This window comes from Salvia hispanica, chromosome 1, assembly GCF_029641045.1.
Source record: "Salvia hispanica isolate PSC_SH4W2 chromosome 1, Shi_PSC_v1, whole genome shotgun sequence".
Lineage (NCBI taxonomy): Eukaryota > Viridiplantae > Streptophyta > Magnoliopsida > Lamiales > Lamiaceae > Salvia > Salvia hispanica.
Genome location: NC_142692.1, coordinates 51,425,466 through 51,445,700, shown reverse-complemented (window position 1 = coordinate 51,445,700; position 20,235 = coordinate 51,425,466). Strand labels below are relative to the sequence as shown.

Genomic DNA, 20,235 nt, shown 5'->3' with positions numbered 1-20,235 from the left:
GTGGAGGGGCTCCTTTGATGAACCCTAACTTCTTCCATATAACCCATAATACTTATATACTGAGGCATGGGGGACTCTTGGAACTCCCGCTCATTTTAGATTTTCCTATATATGTATTATTCATTCAATAATTACCAAGTCATTCCATAGACCAATTGGTCGAGTGGTTGGTCTAGTATCCCATACGTCACAGGTTCAACCTTGTTAGCAAATATTTTGTAACACCCCCAACCCAACGTCTGCAGGAAGAATAGGTAATGTCACCCGTCAAGTTTGGCAATTTAAAATTTTTATTTTCTGAATAATTCAAACCAAATAATTAAATTATTAATTAATATTTAGTATTACAGCGAAGATAACTTAGTATAAAATTTAGTTCTAACATGCCACAACTGACAATTCAAAAGATCTATCTCTAATAGAGCACAGTGACCCACCAAGGATGCAGCGCTGCGACAGACATGAACAAACATCAACTCGTACTCTCCAATGCGAACTAACCTGTAGCAAACTCAACACTTTAGCCAAAATCCTCTTCAAGTAATCATACAACTTAAAATTCTAACAATTCTTATTATTATGTTATTTACCAATTATTACCACATCTATCATATTATTATCATTTTATTTATTCCTAACATAATTTAGGCAGCATCTCCCTTATAACCATTACATGCCCAGAAACCAACAATTGAGTAATATCAATCACTGAACATATCAATAGTCATCATCCTCTATCTCATGGAATTTACCTGACTTATAATCATACATCTCATCGTAAACCAATAGGATAGAATACAAAGTAAAATATATCACCAATTATTATTCACACATTAACATGTATATTAATCATCAGCATTTTCACATAATCAAACACATATAGCCCCATTAAGTGCTTAGTGACAGACTAGGGTACACGGACCAGATCAGAGGCAGAATTAGAATCTCAGAATCAGATGCAGACGCGGATTTTGTCCTCAAGAGGACTCCGCACAGACCACCCATTTAGGGTGCAGAATCACAGAGAGTTCAGAGATAGATCAGAGACGATCCTCGCTTCGGTTATCCAGAAGACGAGTGATCACAGATAATGCAGCGCTGCTGTCCTATGGCATGCCAATTGTACCCACAGAATACACTCAAGCATGGGGCATAAACACAGTCAAGTATACTTTGTTTCTGACAGTTTCAAACGTAACACATCAACATAGACAGATCAGACATATCACAGATAGACAGACATCATCACTGACAGGTCAGACATATACACCTCATCAACATATATAATTTATCATATTCACTTTTAAAAAAAAGTCATTTTCACACTTATCACGTCATATTTACAGTCACAATCACATTCTACTCTTTTTCTTAGCTCATACCAATTTATTCAACAACTAATCTTATTTTCATATTTAATTCATAAGTCTTTTATCACAAACTTAATAATAATTTATCAAGACAATATGTCACATATTAATCACATTAAAGCACATAAGAGAATTAGGCCATTTAAGTGCTGAGCATGCTACCTGGCGGGCTTATGAGCATAAGCCCTTTGAACACCTTTATGTTTCAGTCACTTTGCACCTTTTCTCTTCCAATCCTTATCCTATCTTTTTACCACCGTCGATAATCCTCCGCCTTATGCACTACTCACAAGTAACTCATATTAATTATAAATTCTATACATTCTTTATGTCATTAATTATTCTATATGTTCACTATGTATCCATTTTGTTTCATTAACCCTTTTAATTAAAATCACTAATTATTTTGTTATTATTCACAAGATACTATTCATGGATTATTTTCATAAATTCTTTAATAATACCAATAGACTTCAATAAATTCCAAGATCAATTATACACCTTCTTTATATTATTATCTCAAGTACATATCAGATTCATATTAATTTATATCATTAAGTTATCTTAATAAATTTATCAAACCTTATGTTACTATCCATGCCACTATTTCCAGAATGTAAATACTTATGTGGTTAATATTCTAAAATTTCTAATCTTGCTTCGAAACTCCTTAAATAATTTACCTAATCACACACTATTACCCTGGATCATAATTTCCTGAATAAAACTCAAAAATAAATTTATTTTTTTATATCATCTTAGTCTTCCCTTCATTCTCAATTTTCTAAAATAACAGTTGTCCTGGACTGATTCCTTATTCGCATTCTATATTCATTCGGAAGGATTTAGATGCTTGATCTTATGTTTTTAAACACCTCAAGATGTCTAGTTTAAAATGCATCAATGTTCATCCAAAAATTAATAATAATTTGGGAGATATTATCATTTTCCCACAGACTATCAGAAATGGACAGTTTCTGTCAATGTTTTCAAACCAATTATTATAAATACTAACGGAACTTCTAAAATCGCCAAATTATTCAGGGCACTACTAGATACATCAATGTTGTTTTAAAAATTATTAAACCACCGTTTTCACTGTCCTAAACATGCTAAACAATTCAGAACAAGTCACCGAAAAACAGGGGATTTAAACCTCTAAAATCAAATTTTGTATCAATTCACTTTTAATCATCCCATAAACCATAAACTTCATATAGATTGAACGTCTAACTATCAAAACCAGAAACCTAATTTTTACTTTCAATTTTCATTTAAGACTTCACCAGTTTTTAAAAGATAGATCAAAACATGCAATAATCTATCCAGTAATCACATATTTAGCGATAAATCAAAACAATTCATGTCACCATTCTCCTCCCTCACAGCCTAACAAAATCCCTCAACCTTTCAATTCAATATTTCATCAACTTTCATACTATAGAATAAGATTAGTAAGAGAAAGTTACCTCAACGCTATGAGTACACAATCAAATCGATATATATATTGATCAACATTGGAAGAAAATAGATATGGAGGTTGGGGAAGAGATGAACGGCGGTTTTGCCGGATGGAAAACAAAAACAAGGAGAAAACAAATGTAGCTCTAATACATAAAAGTATTTCCTAATATTTAATTAAATGTGTGGTTAAAAATTTGGACAAATGGCAAATAGTAAAACATTACACATATTCTCTAGAATTTTCCTTAAATTTACAAGCCATATTCCATAACCATTCTAGATTATTCTTTAATATTTAAGTAGTTAAGGTATTTGATATTACACGAGACACACATACATATACATATTAGGAATTAAAGTATGTTTATCCACCATTTAATAATATTACAAATATAAAACCTAATTTGGTGAATTTCATATCGAAATAGTACATTTCGTCTAAGATAAATTATGGGATGTTACATATTTGTTGATTGGAGTTTCTCTAAGCTAGACAGCTAAATAAAGTCATTTATCCATTAATTTATTTAGAATTTTTATTTTCTCATAGCTAAATTAATTTACTTCCTCCGTCCCACTTAAAATGAAATATTTGAGAATCGGCACGGGATTTTATGTAGTGTTGTTCTGTGAGTTAATGAAAAGAGAGTAAAGTAAGAGAGATCAAAAAGTAAAGATAGAGTTGTTTTTATTTTAGAAAACGTTTCATTTTTAATGGGACAACCAAGAAAGGAAAACGTTTCATTTTTAAAGGGACAGAGGGAGTATTTGTCTAGTAAGTACTCCATCCGTCCCACTTTAGCAGTCCCATTAACTTTTCTGCCTTCGTTTTGTAAAAAAGATAATAAATAGTTAGAGTGGGGAAATGGTAAAGTAAAAAAAAGAATAATGTAGATACGACTTTTCTCTACATTATTCTCTCTCTTACTTTACCATTTCTCCACTTTAACTATTTATTATCATTTTTACAAAACGAGTGCAGAAAAGTCAATGGGACTGCTAAAGTGGGACGGAGGGATTCATTTGTTTGATTCTTATAGTTAATTCATAGCTACTAATAAATTCATTTATCTTTTTTCACACTCGTAATTTTATACTAATTTGTTTATATTTTTATGTAAATATTGTTATTGTAATATCACAGAGTAATTTTTATAATCTAAGAATAAAAATAATTATATGCATATATATCATATTGGCAAATTTAATTTTTGTGCTTTTTATTCAAATATATTCTTCAATTATATTGGCAAATTTAATTTATTTGCTCATTTTTAAATTATTTATCTCACATTATGTGTATTGTTATGTTGTGATTGTTTCTGGCGTTATCGTTACTAGCTAAAAACACATAATTGACAGTCCTGTATTAAAATCCTGCGTCCGCCGCTGGTTATATATCAGTTCAAGAATAGCAGGAAATAGGATAAGATAATGATAAGCCAATAAATGAAAACAACTATCCAGAATTGAATAGGAACGGAATTTAACATATAGTTCATGTCAATATACAAGTCATAATATATAAGTCCGTGGATAATGTATTGCATTGGGCAGTAAGTTCATGTCAATATACAAGTCATAAGTTTATTATTCTCAAAAGAAGAAATGTGATGAGTTTAATAAGATTGGCCTGGCCCATAGTTCTCTAGGGTTTCTGTAGAAATTAATACTCCATCTATTCCTTGTTAATTAGACAATTTTTTCCGACACATAGTTTAAGAATAATGTATTAAATGGATGGCGAATAAAACAAGAGAATAAAGCAAAATAGAGAGTTACTTTTTGTTAAAACATAAAAATGACTCAATTATCTTGGAACTTTCCCAAATATAAAAATGACTCAATTAACATAAAACCGGTAAGAGTATAAAGTCCATAATAACAGTACAATCTTGATACTTAAATAGAAGCACGAATTAAGTTTCTATTTCATTTCATAGTCAAAGGTATGTATTTAATTTTTGAGTCCAAAGTACGATAGATTATGGTGATTTCCATGTGCAAAAATAGGGTCAAATTGGTGCATCAAAAAAATTGGTAATTACTGGTGGTGAAACGGGTTACCCGTCGGTATCCGCACCCGACAAGTTGGGTATCTGTACCCGATTTTAGCAAAATTTGTTGTCCCAATATTTGCCCGCAACATATCAGGATTACCCGATATCCGTGTCAGGTATCCCGTACCCAACATTGCGAGCACCCATACGCGACTAGAAATCCTAAAAGAAATTTTGAAAATCCTAATAGCTGACAATATTCCCTAATTTACTTTATTAATATCGATAGTAAGCTTTGAATAGATTGGGATTAAAAGTGAAGGGACACTCTATAGCTAGTTCAGGTGAGCTTTCAATTGTATGTTCTATAAAGTACTCCCTATGTTCCGTCTTAATAGAGGCATTTCATTTTCTGCACTTATTTTGGAAAAATAATACTCTTCTCTACATTATTCTCTCTTTTGCTTCACTTTTTTTCCACTTTAACTATTTATTATTTTTTTTCCAAAATGAGTGTGTATATGATTATTATTATTTAACTATTTATTTTTTTCTCCACTTTAACTATTTGAAACGCTTCTATTAGCATGGAATGAAGGGAGTATTAAAAGATGGTATATGACTAATACCAATAATATCGAGATTAACGGGTATACTCGCAAAACTCTAAAACACACTATCCATTCCCGCCTGTTCCCGTTATCGTCGAGTAGTGAATACCCGTTACCTGGCGGGTTGCGGGTCGAGATAAAAATAACCCATTTTACAACCCCTAATGCAGTATGGTATTTTCAATGTGATACACGATATAATATTTTTCGATACTATATATCGTAACTTCTTATTTTTAGTTTGATTCTAGTCCAACTCTTTAAATGAGTGTGTATATATAGGGAGGGTTAGGAATTAGGATGAAGCAAAATCTTATATCAAAACTAAGGTTAAATACATGGTTCATTAAGATATAAAATGAATGGGCCTAGATCGAATTTATCGTGTGTTCATTATTTGTACAAGAACATAACATTGGTAGATCTAATTTATTGTGTGAACATTATACTCTTTCCGTCTCATAACAAGAGTCACATTTAATGAGAGCACGAGTTTTAAGTAATGTAAAGAATAGATGATTGGAAAAGTTAGTGGAATTTGAGGTCTACGTTTTTATATTGATTTTATAATAGAATGTGAGTACGATGCATTAGTGGAATGTGAGACCTACTTATCTTTTATGGTAAAAGTGAAATGTGCTACTGTGGGCGTACCGCAATGGTGAAAATTGACTCTTATTGTGAGATGGAGGAAGTTCATATTTTAGCATTATACACGTATAAGCATGTTGAAGTTAATTAGCTTTAATTTCCATTCCTTATAGTATAAATTAAGATTTTCTAAATTGCTTAGGTTATTTTGATATATTTCTTTGCTTTACTAGTTAATTAGAAATAATAGATGGAAAGTTATTGATAAATATTACTCCCTCCGTCCCACTTTAGGAGTCCCGGTTGAGTTCGGCATGAGTTTTAAGAAATATAAAGGAAAGTTGGTGAAAAAAGATAGTGGAATGTGAATCCTACTTTTTTATATTAGTTTTATAATAAAATGTGAGTGGAAAAAGGTTAGGGCATCCACAATGGGACGCCCTAAACGATGCCCTATGCACCACCATGTCAGCATTTTATCCTCCTCCTAATCCACCTGCAGTGGGCCGGACTATAGCCTGCCCTAAGCGACACCCTAAGCATTTTACTTCTATTTTGTATTTATATTTTTATGTTTGCAAATGTAAAAATAAAAATAAACATATAAAAACAACACAATTAAAGGGAAATTCTAAATTTACTTAATTAAAAAAAAGTTATAAAATAAGAAATAAAAAAAAGCACTAAATACAAAAAAAGGAGGCTAGTCTAGAGAAGTCCCAACTTGTGGCTGAGGCCATCGATCATCCGTTGGATGCCCTCGATTTGAGTCGGGTTGGTCGCCTGCATGAGGGCGGTGTGCGCGTCCAACAACGTCCTGTAGTCGGAGGAGGCCGCCAAATCCGCGTACGCATGGGCCGCAGTCGAAGTCGCAGAAGGCGTCGAACTCGGGGTCGGCGACGGGGCCTGGTCAGGCGGCGCGGCGGAGGAGGATGTGGCCTTGCCCTTGCTCTTGGCAGCCTTGACGCCAGGGGGACGCTGGGAGGACATCGGTGTGCCGGAACTCTCATCCTCGAACACCGGACTGTTGAGGTCTATTGGAGACGCGCCGCTATCGCTACTTGTATAATCAGCGAGGGTGCGCTTCGACGCCCTCCTCCTCGCCGTTGTCGATTGGGGAATCACACCACCAACGAACTTCTGCTTGTCCCTCAACAGCGCCCAGGACTGGTAGTGCTTGAAATCGCCGTACAATGAAATGTACGACTGCATCGCTTTGTCCCGCACATCCCGAGACTCTCGCCACTGGCCTGCTCCCTCTCGCACTTCTCGTACTCCCCCGCGAACAAATTTACCTGCTTCTTTATTTGATCCCAGTGCTTGCGGAGCTGCTCCCTGTGGCGTTTGTACGCGTACGCCGGCTTGGCCGAGTTGTATTTCTCGGCGATGCGCTCCCAATACGCAGTCACCTTCTGGTTGTTGGCGTACACCGGATCCTCCAAAAGATCAATCCAACATCTCGTCAAGACGATGGATTCGGGGTCGGAGTAGTTCGTCCTTCCCGGGGCGAACTCTTCACACACCTCCCTTGTAGGCAACTTCTGGGCTCGTGCCTTGGTCCGCTTCTTCTTGGTGGCGGACCCAGACGCGGCGGCGGAGGAGGAAGCGGCAGCGACGGCGGAGGGGCGGTGGCGAGGTGCGGCGGCGGATGAGGGGCGGTGGGGAGAAGGCTCCATGTCGGACAACCCGTACGAATCGGTGCTGAAGTCGGGATCGTACTCGGCGTTGGTGTCGAATGGCCAGTATTCGTCGGGTTCTGTACCTGGACATCGTGCACCACCGAACATCGGACTATTCGGATAATCTCCAGAATCCATTTTGCTGAAATGTAGAAAATGTAGTGAATTTGAGAGTGAAGAGTGAAGTGAAAAATGAAGTGAAATGAGAGGAATATATAGGTTTTGAAAATTTAATAAAATTAAAAGAAAAACGGAAACGAGTCGCATCGTCCGTGACCCATCGTCTGTGTCATCCACAGTGGCGGACGATGCGACGGACGATGGGTATCCTCCGAGCATCGTCCGCGGACGATGTATCGGGCGTAGACAATGGGTCAGTGGCGGATGATGCGAGGGACGATGCATCATCCGTCGCATCGTCCGCCCCATTGGGGATGCCTTAGTGGAATGTGGGGCCTAATACCATTTATGGAATATTCCAACCAGGACTCCTAAAGTGGGACACCCAAAAATGGTAAATCGGGACTCCTAAAGTGGGACGGAGGGAGTACTAATTGCCTTTAATATTATTTTCTTGTACCAATTAGAGTTCTCTTTCTACTTTATTCCTTTAAGTTTTATTGTTTTGTATGTTTAAAATTTTCTTTGTTTATATAAAAGTCTCATTGTTAGACTAAAAAGACATACTTTTGAAGATTAATATTATGAGTTTGATCTCTCTTGAGTTCTCTCTCAAATTATTTATTCATTGAGGCTTTGATTCGACTTATCAAATGAATTTTCAAGCTCGTTTTTGGCATCTTTCACTCTATCTCACAATTGATCAAAATGTTCATCATCTTGTTTGTGTCGTCATTCATCCACCGTAATAAGTATTCCACTGTTCTTGCATGATTCCTCGCCGTTCTTCAAGTAAACAACGATGTTCGCATCATCATTAAAACCACTGCAACAAACTTCATTAAATCACATTTGTACATAGACGTAGGGCAGCATATTAATGCAATGAAGAACTTTATACTAATGCAATGAAGAATATTACTCCCTTCGTCCCGTTTTAGGAGTCTCGGTTGAGTCGGTCACATGTTTTAAGAAAAGAGTGTTTGATTATGCAATAAATAAATATTGTAGTGGATGTTGGGACCCACTTTTAATTGAGTGTCCAATAAATCAATGTTGTAGTGGATGTTGGGACCCAATTTTAACATTTTTTTATTAGTTGTAGTGGATGTTGGGACCCACTTTTAACACTTTTAACACTTTGTAGACATTTTTTATTAATTTATCCCAACCGGTACTTCTAAAGCGGGATACCCAAAATTGATCAACCGGAACTCCTAAAGCGGGACGGAGGGAGTATACTAATACAATGGAGAGCATTATATTGTAAGAGCATTCACAATGGCTTTAGGCTAGCCATAGGCCAGCCACAAACTATTCCTGCCACATCATCAACACTAAAATTCCTCCTGCCACATCATCAGGACAAGCCACTGGACAAGCAATAGGCTAGCCACAACAATCAAAATTAAAAAAACAACTAAATTTACGAAATTAAACACAAAATACGGAATAAAATTTACGACACATATATGGGAAAATTCATTAATTTCATTAAAATAAAAAAAGTACATTAATTAAATAAAAATTACATAATAAAAAAAATACATATAACAAAAAAAACTATCGTCGTGTAGTCCTCCGCGCCCACAACTCTTCAATTAAATCCTTTTGGAGTTGAATATGAGCCGCCACTTGGCGCATGTCGGCATGTGCCTGAAGGCGGCCGATTTCATCGTGAGGTACCCCCCTTCGTACGTTGGGGGTGGCCACGTCGTGGCTTGGACCGGCTTCATCGTTATTGGCCCAACTAGTCAGTTGTACACCTTCATCTTCGACTAACATGTTGTGCATGATAATGCAGGCGTACATTATAGAAGCAATATAGTCGACATGCCACAAACGCGTTGGACCCCTAATTGCCGCCCATCGGGACTGGAGCACACCAAATGCGCGCTCCACGTCCTTGCGCGCCGACTCCTGCCGTTCCGCAAAGTAGGTCTTCTGTCCTCATTTGCGCATCTGATCGTCTTCACAAAGACGGGCCACCTAGGGTAGTAACCCATATCATGCCGGTTGCCGTTGGCGACAAAACTGATGGCTGGACCGACGCCCTGGCACTGCTCGTTGAAAAGGGGAGACGAGTGGAGGACGTTGAGGTCGTTGTTCGACCCTGCTACCCCAAAATACGCATGCCAAATCCACAGCCGATAATCAGCTACGGCCTCGAGGATCATCGTGGGATTCTTTCCCTTGTAGCCGGTGGTGTAGATGAAGGGGTTGGCAGCGTAAGCGCTCACATAAATCAATTACATAATAATTCTGATCTATTTAGCGAATTATTTAGACAAATTCTATTCGCGCAATTGTCACATGTATCATGCTCACAACTCAAATAAATCATGCTTTAAATTAATTAAAACCTAAAACATGCTTTTCTACGATTTAGCTATTTTACCTTGATGATTCTCCAAAGAATCGAAGATAGCTAGCGCCTTCTCCACGTGAAGATCTTCAGTACAAAACCACGGATCTTCTGTCTGGTTCCCGGACTGTAAACTGATATCAGGGTGGGCTGATCTCACCAGTATACTAGGACTTAAATAAAGAAGACGAAAAACTTATCCCTCGAAGAAGAGGAAAAATCGTCCTCTACTAGAGAGAGAGAGGGACGAAATTTTTTGCTAGAAAAAGTGTGTTTTCTGTCTCATTTATTCTCCTATTTATATTAAGTCGCATATTGGGCCCAGATAGGGATCTATGGAAGGTTTTGGATATGAGTTCCTCCAATTAGCTTTTTACTAATTAAATTAAACCTAATTTAATATAAGCTTATAATTGGAATATTACGAGCAGCCAGTACAGAAGTAATATTGCACTCCCCATCCATATCCGAAATTATAAGTACTCCGGGTTTCCATCGCTTGATATTTATTTTCCGCGCTTAAGATAGAAACATCCATTAATTAATTATTATCTGCTATGGACTTAATTAATTAATATCTTATTTATTCCAAGAGTGGACTCAGCAAGAAATTCTTATTTATTATTCATAGAGTAATTAAACTCCAACTAGTTAGGTTCCGAATAATAAAACCTTATTTCAAGCTCCTCTTGAGGATGTTATCAAACGAGACTCACCTCGTGCACGATTCAACATAATAGCAATCCTAGCACCGCTAGATATTAATCACCACTACCCAATATACCAGGCTTATTGGGTTGCGAAAAACTCGCACCATTTGGTAAGTCAAAGTAGTGCATAATCAATACCGTATGCTAAATGCTAACGTACATTGATTAAGAAACAAAAATTTACGAGACCTCGTCTTTCAGTAGATAGCATAAAGACATGTCTCGCTGTTAGATCCAATTCAGTGATATACCACACCAACGTCATCTTATTTCAGTAAGGCTTAGAAATAATCGGACTGACATTGCAACCTTTCACGATAGGTAGTCTAAGCCTATCTAGGTTGTGAAATTCTTCTTTTTCTTTGTTCAGAACTGACCGTGTTACCTTAAAGTGAACGACGCCCACAACCGGTCTACTAAAACAAAGACTTAGACTTTGTTAAGTTACTTATACATTTAAACATGTAATAAACATCCATTAAATGTAAAACATAACAACATTATGACAAAAATAATCTGTTTATTCCTTTGAAAAATAAAATAAGAGTTTTAACAGTATTCAATCACTCAAAAGGTGATTTCTAGTATACAAACTCTAACAGTAGAACCCTTCCAGGCAGCGGGAAAGTTCTTCCACTCCCAATGCATAAAATCTATGTTGTCTAACATCCCCGGGAACCCATGCTTCTCCACGTACATCTGCATCAGATCCTGACAGTCTGTCGGGGTAGGGCTTCGAAGATACTGGTCCTTGAATATTTCAACAACGCCCTCACGGAAATAATTCAGACACTGCAGGGCAGTTGTCTCACCGATGTGGAGGTACTCGTCCCACATGTCTGTCGCGCCTCCGTAGGCCAACTGCCTAATTGCCGCAGTGCACTTTTGAATAGAGGTGTGGCCGGGTCTGCCTGCCGAGTCGTACCTGAACTGGAAACACAGGTATCGACGCTCTAAAGCGTCAACGGTACGCATAAACAGCTCCAAGCGCATCCTAAAACTCCGCCTGAAAAGGTTGGCCCCCAACCGCGGCTCCGAAGCGAAGTAGTCGTCATATAGCCGCTGATGTGCAGTTTGGTGATCCCGATCAATCACTGCTCGGCGGTGGACAAAGGGTCGAGGTCGAGGTACCGCCGGCTGCAAAGCCCCCTGTATCAGCCGGTCTATCTCACCGGACGTATAGGCCTCCAATGCTTAGTCCATTTGCCTTTCGTACTCCTCAGCATCCCCACCACTACTACCACTACTAACACCCGCATTACTCATTTCACGTTGTTGCTCTTGTATAGAAATTAGGAGAGAGAGAAAACTCGTTAACACAAGTGGTGCGAATGAAAATGACGTGAAAATCGCGTATATATAGTGTTTCAAAAATTTAATTAAAAAAAAATTGTTGGCCGATCACTCTCCGATCGCCCGCCTGCAATGGCAGCCATCCAATCAACGAGCGCATCGGCCAGCGCTCGCAAACCGGCGTGCGCTCGCCGAAATGGCGCTCGCCGGTTGCAATGGTTCGCCGAGCGGACCGGCCAACGCCGGGAATTGGCTAGCCGGCCCGCTCGCCGCCATTGTGGATGCTCTTAGTTTTTGAAATATTTAGAGATTGTCATCTTTCATTGAAACTGACATGTGACATTAAATATTAAGAAAAATATAATATAACATTATATCATTGCAGAGGCGGACCTAGCAAGGAGCATGGGAGACCCTTAGACCACCCACTCATTTTAGAATTTCCTATATATGTACTATTCATTCAATAATTATCATGTCATTCCATAGGTCAGTTGGTCGCGAGTGGTTGGTCTAGTATCTCGTTCGTCACAGATCCGAATCCCAGTAGCAGCGAGTATATGTTGATTGGATTTTCTAAAAGCTAGACAGCTAAATAGAATCATTTATCCATTAATTTATTTAATTATTTTTATTTTCTCATTGCTAAATTAATTTATTTGTCTGATTCTTATAGTTAAACCATTAATATTTTTTCACACTAGTACTTTTATATTATTTTGTTTTTTAATGTAAATATTGTATGTAACATCATAATCTAAGAATAAAATAATTATTTACTTACATTCTATATGCATATATATGATATTAGTAAATATAATTTTAATGTTATGCTTTTTATTTAAAAATATATTCTTCAATTATTTTGAAGATGACCTGTACTTGAATTTATATTGCTCATTTTTTAATTATTTATCTCATATTATGTGTATTGTTATGTCGTGATTGTTTCTGGTGTTATTGATACTGAAAATATACAATTGTTAACGTTAGTTTGGACGCTCCAGTATCAAAGTCCCGCATGTGCCATTGTATCAATGCATTGAGTTCATTATTTACTACATTGCATCTACCACATTATACAAATATATCTACAACACCTTCGATTATTAGTTAAGATTGATTTTCTAATCTATGCTTAGTACATAAATGAATCTTATAGATGTTGTAATCTTGAATTTTTGACGGCTGATCACCTTAATTTATATTACTGGATTCAAGTAGTAAAACACCTTAAAGTATGGATATTACCTACTTTAAATTATCAAAACAACCTCAAAAAGGGAGCAATAAAACTCCTAACAAAAGTTCGTCCATGCTTTCCGAAAAATGGAATAAACTGCTGCTCATCGCCCCACGTAGCCGCAGGTGAAATAATAGAGATTGAGAAGAAGATAAGATACAGAGAGAGAGAGAGAGAGAGAGAGAGATAGAGTTAATCGTGTGGACTGTGGAGTAAACCCCTATAAACTATACATATGTTTAGATTTTTAAAGTGATGGAACAAAACCATGTTTTTTTAGTACGTAAGCATATTCAAGTCCATTCAACACAACATAAACTAGTAATTTTCCATAGACATTTTCTTCATGGATAATCTTAATAGGAAATTACTCCTATTAACAAAAATTGTAAATTAAATACTACAATATAATCATAAACCTAATTGGATTGATGAATCGTAATTAATAATTGTAAAATTTAACTAAGAACACTGGTCATGTAATTGAAAATAAAAATTGTGCAACCCTTCAAATGTCTATAGACTATAGGATATAGCAGTATCTAAAGTACTTCTTGGGTGGGGGGTAACGCACATTAATACTTCAATTTTAAAAATAGTTAATGAGAGATCTCGGCCGACGTGAAAACCCCATCTCCAAAGCTCTAATGAAGAACTATACTACTATTAATTAATCATCTATGGCAACGTAAACGTATTATATACGATGGATCTAGAATAATAGTATATGGTGGCGTGAAAGCCGTCCAAAATTCTAAGTTGCATTAAATTCCATGGCAACGTGATCATAGTACTACATTAATTGGAGAATAATAAAAGAATGCATCTAAGGGAACAAGCTAATTAATGAAGCAAACATATACTAATACTACTATTTTTCACAGCTTGGCTTTCCGATCTGCCTATGGCTGTGCTTCACTATATATTCACGCACTTTTCACATCGAGATTGGATAGATTGGTTTTGGTACAAAAAAAATGAGGAGAGAAGGTGGATTTGATTTGATATTGATATCGTTGGCGGTGGCGCTAGGGCTGAGTTTGTACGTGGGGCGGATGCAGGCTGCGGTGACACTGCCGCCTGAGTCGAGGGCGCTGAAGCGGCACTTGTACAAGAAGCTCAACACGTGCGCGAATGTGGAGCCGTTTGTGAGGCATCAAGTGAGGCTGTGGTGGACTCGAGAGAAGAACATTACTGCCAAGCTGCTTAAGCTAGTCTACGCAGACTGCATGGTTAATGTCAGTATTTCTTTTTCACACAAATCTTAAATACTATACTAGTTTTAATTTTGTTGACTCGTGGGACTAATTCACAGTATAATATTTGTGATGTTCATGCAGGGGTGCGATGCGTCGATTCTACTGGACGGGCCACACACGGAGAAAACATCTGGAAAAAATTCGGGGTTGGATGGTTTTGTACTGATTGACAAGATCAAGAAGGTTCTGGAAATACGATGCCCCCGCGCTGTTTCTTGCGCTGACATCCTCCATCTTGCTACTCGCGATGCTCTTTATTTTGTACGTTCAGTGGCCCATGAGACATATATAGTGGTTTCAGTTGTGACGTTAGCTACTGTTGTAGTTTTTTTTTATTATTATTTGCCAGCAATGACTGATTAGCATATATAAATTATAATAGGCGGGAGGACCCTCGTATCCAGTCTACTTAGGCAGAAGAGATGGAATGGAATCAAAAGCATCATGGGTAGATCTCCCCTCGCCGGCCATCTCCATCGATCAAGGAATCGCCTACTTCAAATCGAAGGGCCTTGACGATATGGACTACGCTACCCTTCTTGGAGCACACACCATGGGAAAAACGCACTGCGCCAACCTCAACGACCGTCTCTACAACTTCAACAAGACTAGGAAACCTGACCCCTCCATTGCCAAATCCCGACGGGATGAACTGCGAAAGCAATGCCCCAAAACCCTCAAGAAAGGCCAGAAAGACCCGACCGTGTTCCTGACTGACGACCAGTACAGGTTCAGCAACAAGTACTACAGCAACCTAGTGTCCAACAAGGCAGTTTTGAAGGTGGATCAAGACCTGCTCCAGAGCTACAACACGAGTCAGCTGGCGCTTGAATACGTGGCCATATTGGAGCACTTGAAGCAGCAGTTTTCGCTCTCGATCAGCAGGTTGGGAGGCCTTAAGGTGCTCACAGGGAATCAAGGGGAGATTCGCCTAAACTGCCGTTTCACCAACAAGAACAACCCCTACACCTAGAAATCTAGGATCATTCATCACCTACTCCAAATAAATTGCTTCTTTTTTCTATTTGTTCTTACTGTCATGGAGAGTGTCCAGGTGTTATATTTTTTGCGCTGAATTAGTGCTGCTATAATCTGGGATTTAATAACTCAAGTATGATTGAATTGAATTTTCAGAATTTATTTTTTCTAGATATAGTAAACAATACTGGCCAGATCCTAAAGAGTAATGTCATAATCTATATGTACAATAAGTGCATTTAGAGAGAGGGGAAAACCTTGAATCTATATGCATCCAAAGGCGCTAGGCAACGAAGGGAGCCTCTCTATCTTCTGGGACCACAATGTCAACCCTCATCATTGGCTTGTACTTGTTAGGCACATGAGCACCCGCCTGCGCGCACACCTCGACCACCGCTGGAACCTTGCCATAGAAACTCTTGAGCGCGCTCTTCAATGGTGGCCCTTTCGGATCTTCCACATGCCACACGTAATTAGGCGGGAACACCTCATCAACCGTCGCGTCTTGCCACCCGTGCTTCCCGTCCCTCCACTGATGCTTGAACTCTCCACAGAGCTTCGCGTTGTGGCCCCATGGCCCCACGTGCACTTCTGAGCAGTACCCACATGCCTTGACGCTGTATTTTCTCATCAGCTTCGTCACGCCCCATCTGACTTTCTCGTACGCGTTGATTGTCGCCTGCGCGACCATAGGGACCTCCTGCTCCGTTGGGGGAGGAAACCGCTCCAGGGCTCGGTAGGTGTCGAACTCAACAATCTGTGACCCTGGACTACCTGGTAGGAAGGGTTTTGGTTCATCAACATGTCCGCCAATGTCGATAACTTTCTTACCGAGCATTCGGATTGGTTCTGTTCTCCTTCTTGAAGGATATTCTGGCAACTCGATCCCAGCTTGGATGCAGAGTTCAACTACCGCAGGAATCCTGTCATAGCTGAATCTGGTTTCATGCTTAATTCGCCGGCCATATGGATCATACATATGGTATGATTCGATGGGGGTGAGAACATCGTTGATGGAACCCTTTATCCATGAATGGTAATTTCTGCGGCTTCCACTAGTTGAGCCATGACAGTCTTGAATCTTGTGACCAACCTGCGCAACATGAATTTCTGAACACTCGCTGCAAGAAAAAGCACAAGAATGTTACTGAAAGGACTAAAATCTTGTGGCTGATCTTAATACATTCTGGTTCTGTACAGTACCTGCAAGCATGGACTGGAACAACGTGCAGAAGCTGCGCTAGTCCACTAATTAAAACTTTCCAAGCATCAAGTACGTCATAAGCCACTGGTATCAGGTCGGGTACAAGTATTCCATTCTTAGGAGGCTCGAGGTGTTTCTCAATCCCCATTTGTGCAAGCTTCTTATCCTCTCTTGCTGCTTCCACAATCTTCTTCAGGGGAATGGGAAAGGGCTTCTTCTTCTTCTTTGGCAACACTGGTGGAAGATCCACATTCTGGGGTAATATCTCATGCTTCTTCACCCTTCGATGATGGTTAGTCCTTCCATATCCACAGAATATTTCAGGTCTCAATATGGAATTAGCTTTGCTATACACAAGGCGAACCTGAAACTGCAAAAGCATTTATTAACTTTATTCGGGATAGGTAACACAATATTTCAAGTTAACTTTTGTTTACTATTCAATTCTCAGTAAGAGAAAATTTAAAAGATATAGACAGGTCCAGGGGAGTGGCAAACAAAAAGTGATGACTGTGCGCTTGTGAAATAAAATAAAACGGGACATGAAGCAGCAGGCAGGGGCACATAAGTTACATAATCAGATGAATAATCTTCTTCAATATTACTGAAATGCAAACTAATTTATCAAATCAAAGTCTTATGTAACATTTTCCCCTGTGCAACATGAGTTTTGTCAAGAAATTGCTATTATCTTATGCATGTGATGTTACAAAGTAGATTGTAGTTCAAAAATAAAAAATTGATTCTTGACATTGTGAGTGCACGTTTCAAGAGCATCTGAGATATTACAACTGAGTTTGGATTATGCAGTACACTTCATATAAATGGCTAAGAAAGATAATATGTGATGGCTGGTTTCACTTTTCATTTGATGTTAAAGAAATTAAGGCTTGTCTTGAAGCAATTGTAACTGAAACACTGTACTGCACCCTTGCAATTGGAATCAGAACTTTTCGGCCTTGTTGCGCAGCATAGCAGCAAATTCCACTTCTTCATAATGTTTACTACTCTTTTCTTATAGAATCAATGAAGTATCCTAGAGCTTTTAGGAAATAAATACACGCGCTTTAAGGTGAATCACTAAGGAGCTTTTGAATATGTCCACGCGTTCTCAAGAAAGCAAGGTCTTTTTCCACTTAATTCTACAAAATAGCTTAAAGCATCTACTCCGAAGAAAATGTAATGGATGGAGCTAAATGTATTATTCTCTTCCTCAAATGAATCAATGGCATGTAGCAGCATTCTCTTGCATTAGTTCTCTTGTCCCTCACTCTTCATGCATATTTAGTGAAAATTACTACTGTAAGCAATGTTGCACAATACCATGCAACTTCTTTGAAAGCAGAAAACAACACATAGCCATCATCCAGTGTTTCACTCGGTATAGATATCATAAGAATTAAGTATTTAACAATAATGAACGGTTTTTGGAAATTTTCACTAGTCAAAGGCCTTCATAGTAGAATTGGATCTTTGGAAGCTAGCATTTCAATGAACAAAGAATTCTTTCTCCCAGAAGATATATCAAACAATAAAGGAGAAGAAATGAGCAATGTTGATGGAGTAGCTTCCCTGGACAATGATTGATGGAGGTGAGGAATCTTTTACACAGCTTCTAGATTAATCTAATTTTATCAAATTACAAGACAATAAATAATAAGATATGCTGAGTGTCAGACCAAACATGTCCCAAGTCACCAAACAGCCATAACAGAGACAAGAGAAGCTATAATTGGTGAAAAAGAACCTTTTGTCCATGGAAAGTTGATCTTGGAAATGGAGTATCAAACGACTTATTTTCTGCCGGAGCTAGTGAAGTGCCTGGCAAGAAAAACATAAAGCATAAAGCATGCCATAGTTTGTAGTTCATAATGCTTCAGAAAGGAAGAAATAAATGACAAAAAGTCCAAAATTGGAGATGATGCCTCAAATTGATTGTGATCACCCCATCTCAACCATCAAAACAGTATTGTGTTGTACTGTTAGTTAGATAAACAAATCCAATGCGCACACTCTATCCGGTTATTGAGAGGAAATCGGTTATAAAAAGGTCTTGGGAAAAAAAATAAATACTTACCCTTGTTTAGTGGAGTCCATGGCACAAAAGCACCAATGGATAGTTGCCGGAGCATTTACACTCCAGGAGGATTTCTTAATTTAGAAACCTGCATTGGTATTGTAAGGAAATAGCAGAATATCAATACGAAGACATAGACACGGACCCTGCTATTGGCTGAAGTGAAGTTCATAACATACTAGGATTAATTGAAGAGCAAAATAAAAAATTTGGGGCTGACGGAAGCAGCGCTACTTGAATTTCGGGCGAGTTCGCAAGACGGGGGAGTGGTGTTGAATTTTTAGAGTGAGAGAGAAAAAGACAAAAATCTGTTGGTGGAGAGATTTATTTTTTTTCTAATTATTTCTCTCAGAAATAACCAAATTAATCCCTAATTTTCACCACAAGTTTAATGCTCCAATTTTATATTCCCATTTCAACTCAACGCCATATACACAAAGCTCATCTCTCCCATGGCGGAAAACGCCCATCTCTATTCCTCTGCCCACAATTGCATAAACCACCCAATTTCTAATCCAACTACAAAGGTATATCTTTATCTCTCCCACCATCCAATTCCAATTTTCTTTCATTTGCATCCATGTAATCCGCAAACTAAATCGAACAACCCGAAATTAGAGTTGAACTTTAAAGAATACAGAATTGAATGAAGAACTTAACTGGGAAAAACGGGGCCGCCTGAGCTGGAATGGCACCAGGCAGCGGCGGCAACCTGGTTTGACAGCGGACAGCAGCAAAGAAGAAGAAGCGACCAAATCTTCTTTTGAAAGAGGAGATCGAGAGGGACGTTGAGAATCTAGTGTGCCGGACGCAATGGAGTGGAAATTTGAGTTTCTCTTATTGAAATTTTTAGATGGATCGAAAGAGATAAAATTAGAATAAAAATATTATTCAAATTGGTTAATTTTGTAAATATTGTGGTCGTGAGATTATTAAGAAAATATTGCGCTGAAAATATTAGGGGTAAGTGGTTATATAGTTTTAAAAAATGTTAAAAAAACTTCTTCGCAATTCTCATTTCTTGGTGACACTAGCTTTAAAAAATGTTAAAAAAACTGAGTCCGAAAAAGTTAGTAGAATATAAGTTTCACTTGTATATACTATTAGTTTTAAATGAAATGTTAGTAAAATGAATTAGTGGAAGGTGAGACCCTATAGCTATTTAGGGTAAAAGTAAACTGAAACTCCTATTCGCCGACAGACTAAAATAGAAAAACGAGACTCCTATTTGCGGACAGAGGGTGTAATTTGTAAATATTGTGAAAGAAATA

General features: G+C 38.0%; 2 protein-coding genes and 1 long non-coding RNA gene across 6 annotated transcripts; 1 reads left to right on the top strand and 2 right to left on the bottom strand.

Annotated features, from left to right (window-relative positions):
- Nucleotides 1-302: 302 nt before the first annotated feature.
- LOC125217863 (uncharacterized) lies at nt 303-2,964 on the bottom strand. Its single transcript, XR_016134356.1, has 3 exons — nt 2,840-2,964; nt 1,533-1,652; nt 303-501 (listed from the first exon to the last, which is right to left on the bottom strand). It is a non-coding gene; the product is annotated as an uncharacterized LOC125217863 (long non-coding RNA).
- Nucleotides 2,965-14,408: 11,444 nt separating this feature from the next.
- Nucleotides 14,409-15,755, top strand: LOC125222649 (putative peroxidase 26). Its single transcript, XM_048125376.2, has 3 exons — nt 14,409-14,684; nt 14,787-14,966; nt 15,088-15,755. The coding sequence occupies exons 1-3, from the start codon at nt 14,424-14,426 to the stop codon at nt 15,676-15,678; spliced, it is 1,032 nt and encodes a 343-aa protein (XP_047981333.1). The 5' UTR covers nt 14,409-14,423; the 3' UTR covers nt 15,679-15,755.
- A 67-nt stretch (nt 15,756-15,822) lies between these two features.
- Nucleotides 15,823-19,821, bottom strand: APO1 (APO RNA-binding protein (DUF794)). Of its 4 annotated transcripts, none has more exons than XM_048125373.2 (5): nt 19,625-19,821; nt 18,965-19,052; nt 18,635-18,708; nt 16,887-17,257; nt 15,823-16,804 (listed from the first exon to the last, which is right to left on the bottom strand). In XM_048125373.2, exons 2-5 carry the CDS (start codon nt 19,017-19,019, stop codon nt 15,967-15,969), a joined length of 1,338 nt encoding a protein of 445 aa, XP_047981330.1. In that variant the 5' UTR covers nt 19,020-19,052; nt 19,625-19,821; the 3' UTR covers nt 15,823-15,966. The 4 variants fall into 4 exon arrangements, with proteins under 4 accessions (XP_047981330.1, XP_047981332.1, XP_088920672.1 ...); XM_048125375.2 differs by having other exon boundaries at nt 16,887-17,251; XM_089064546.1 differs by having other exon boundaries at nt 18,965-19,055; nt 19,627-19,821.
- Between the last annotated feature and the right edge of the window lie 414 nt (nt 19,822-20,235).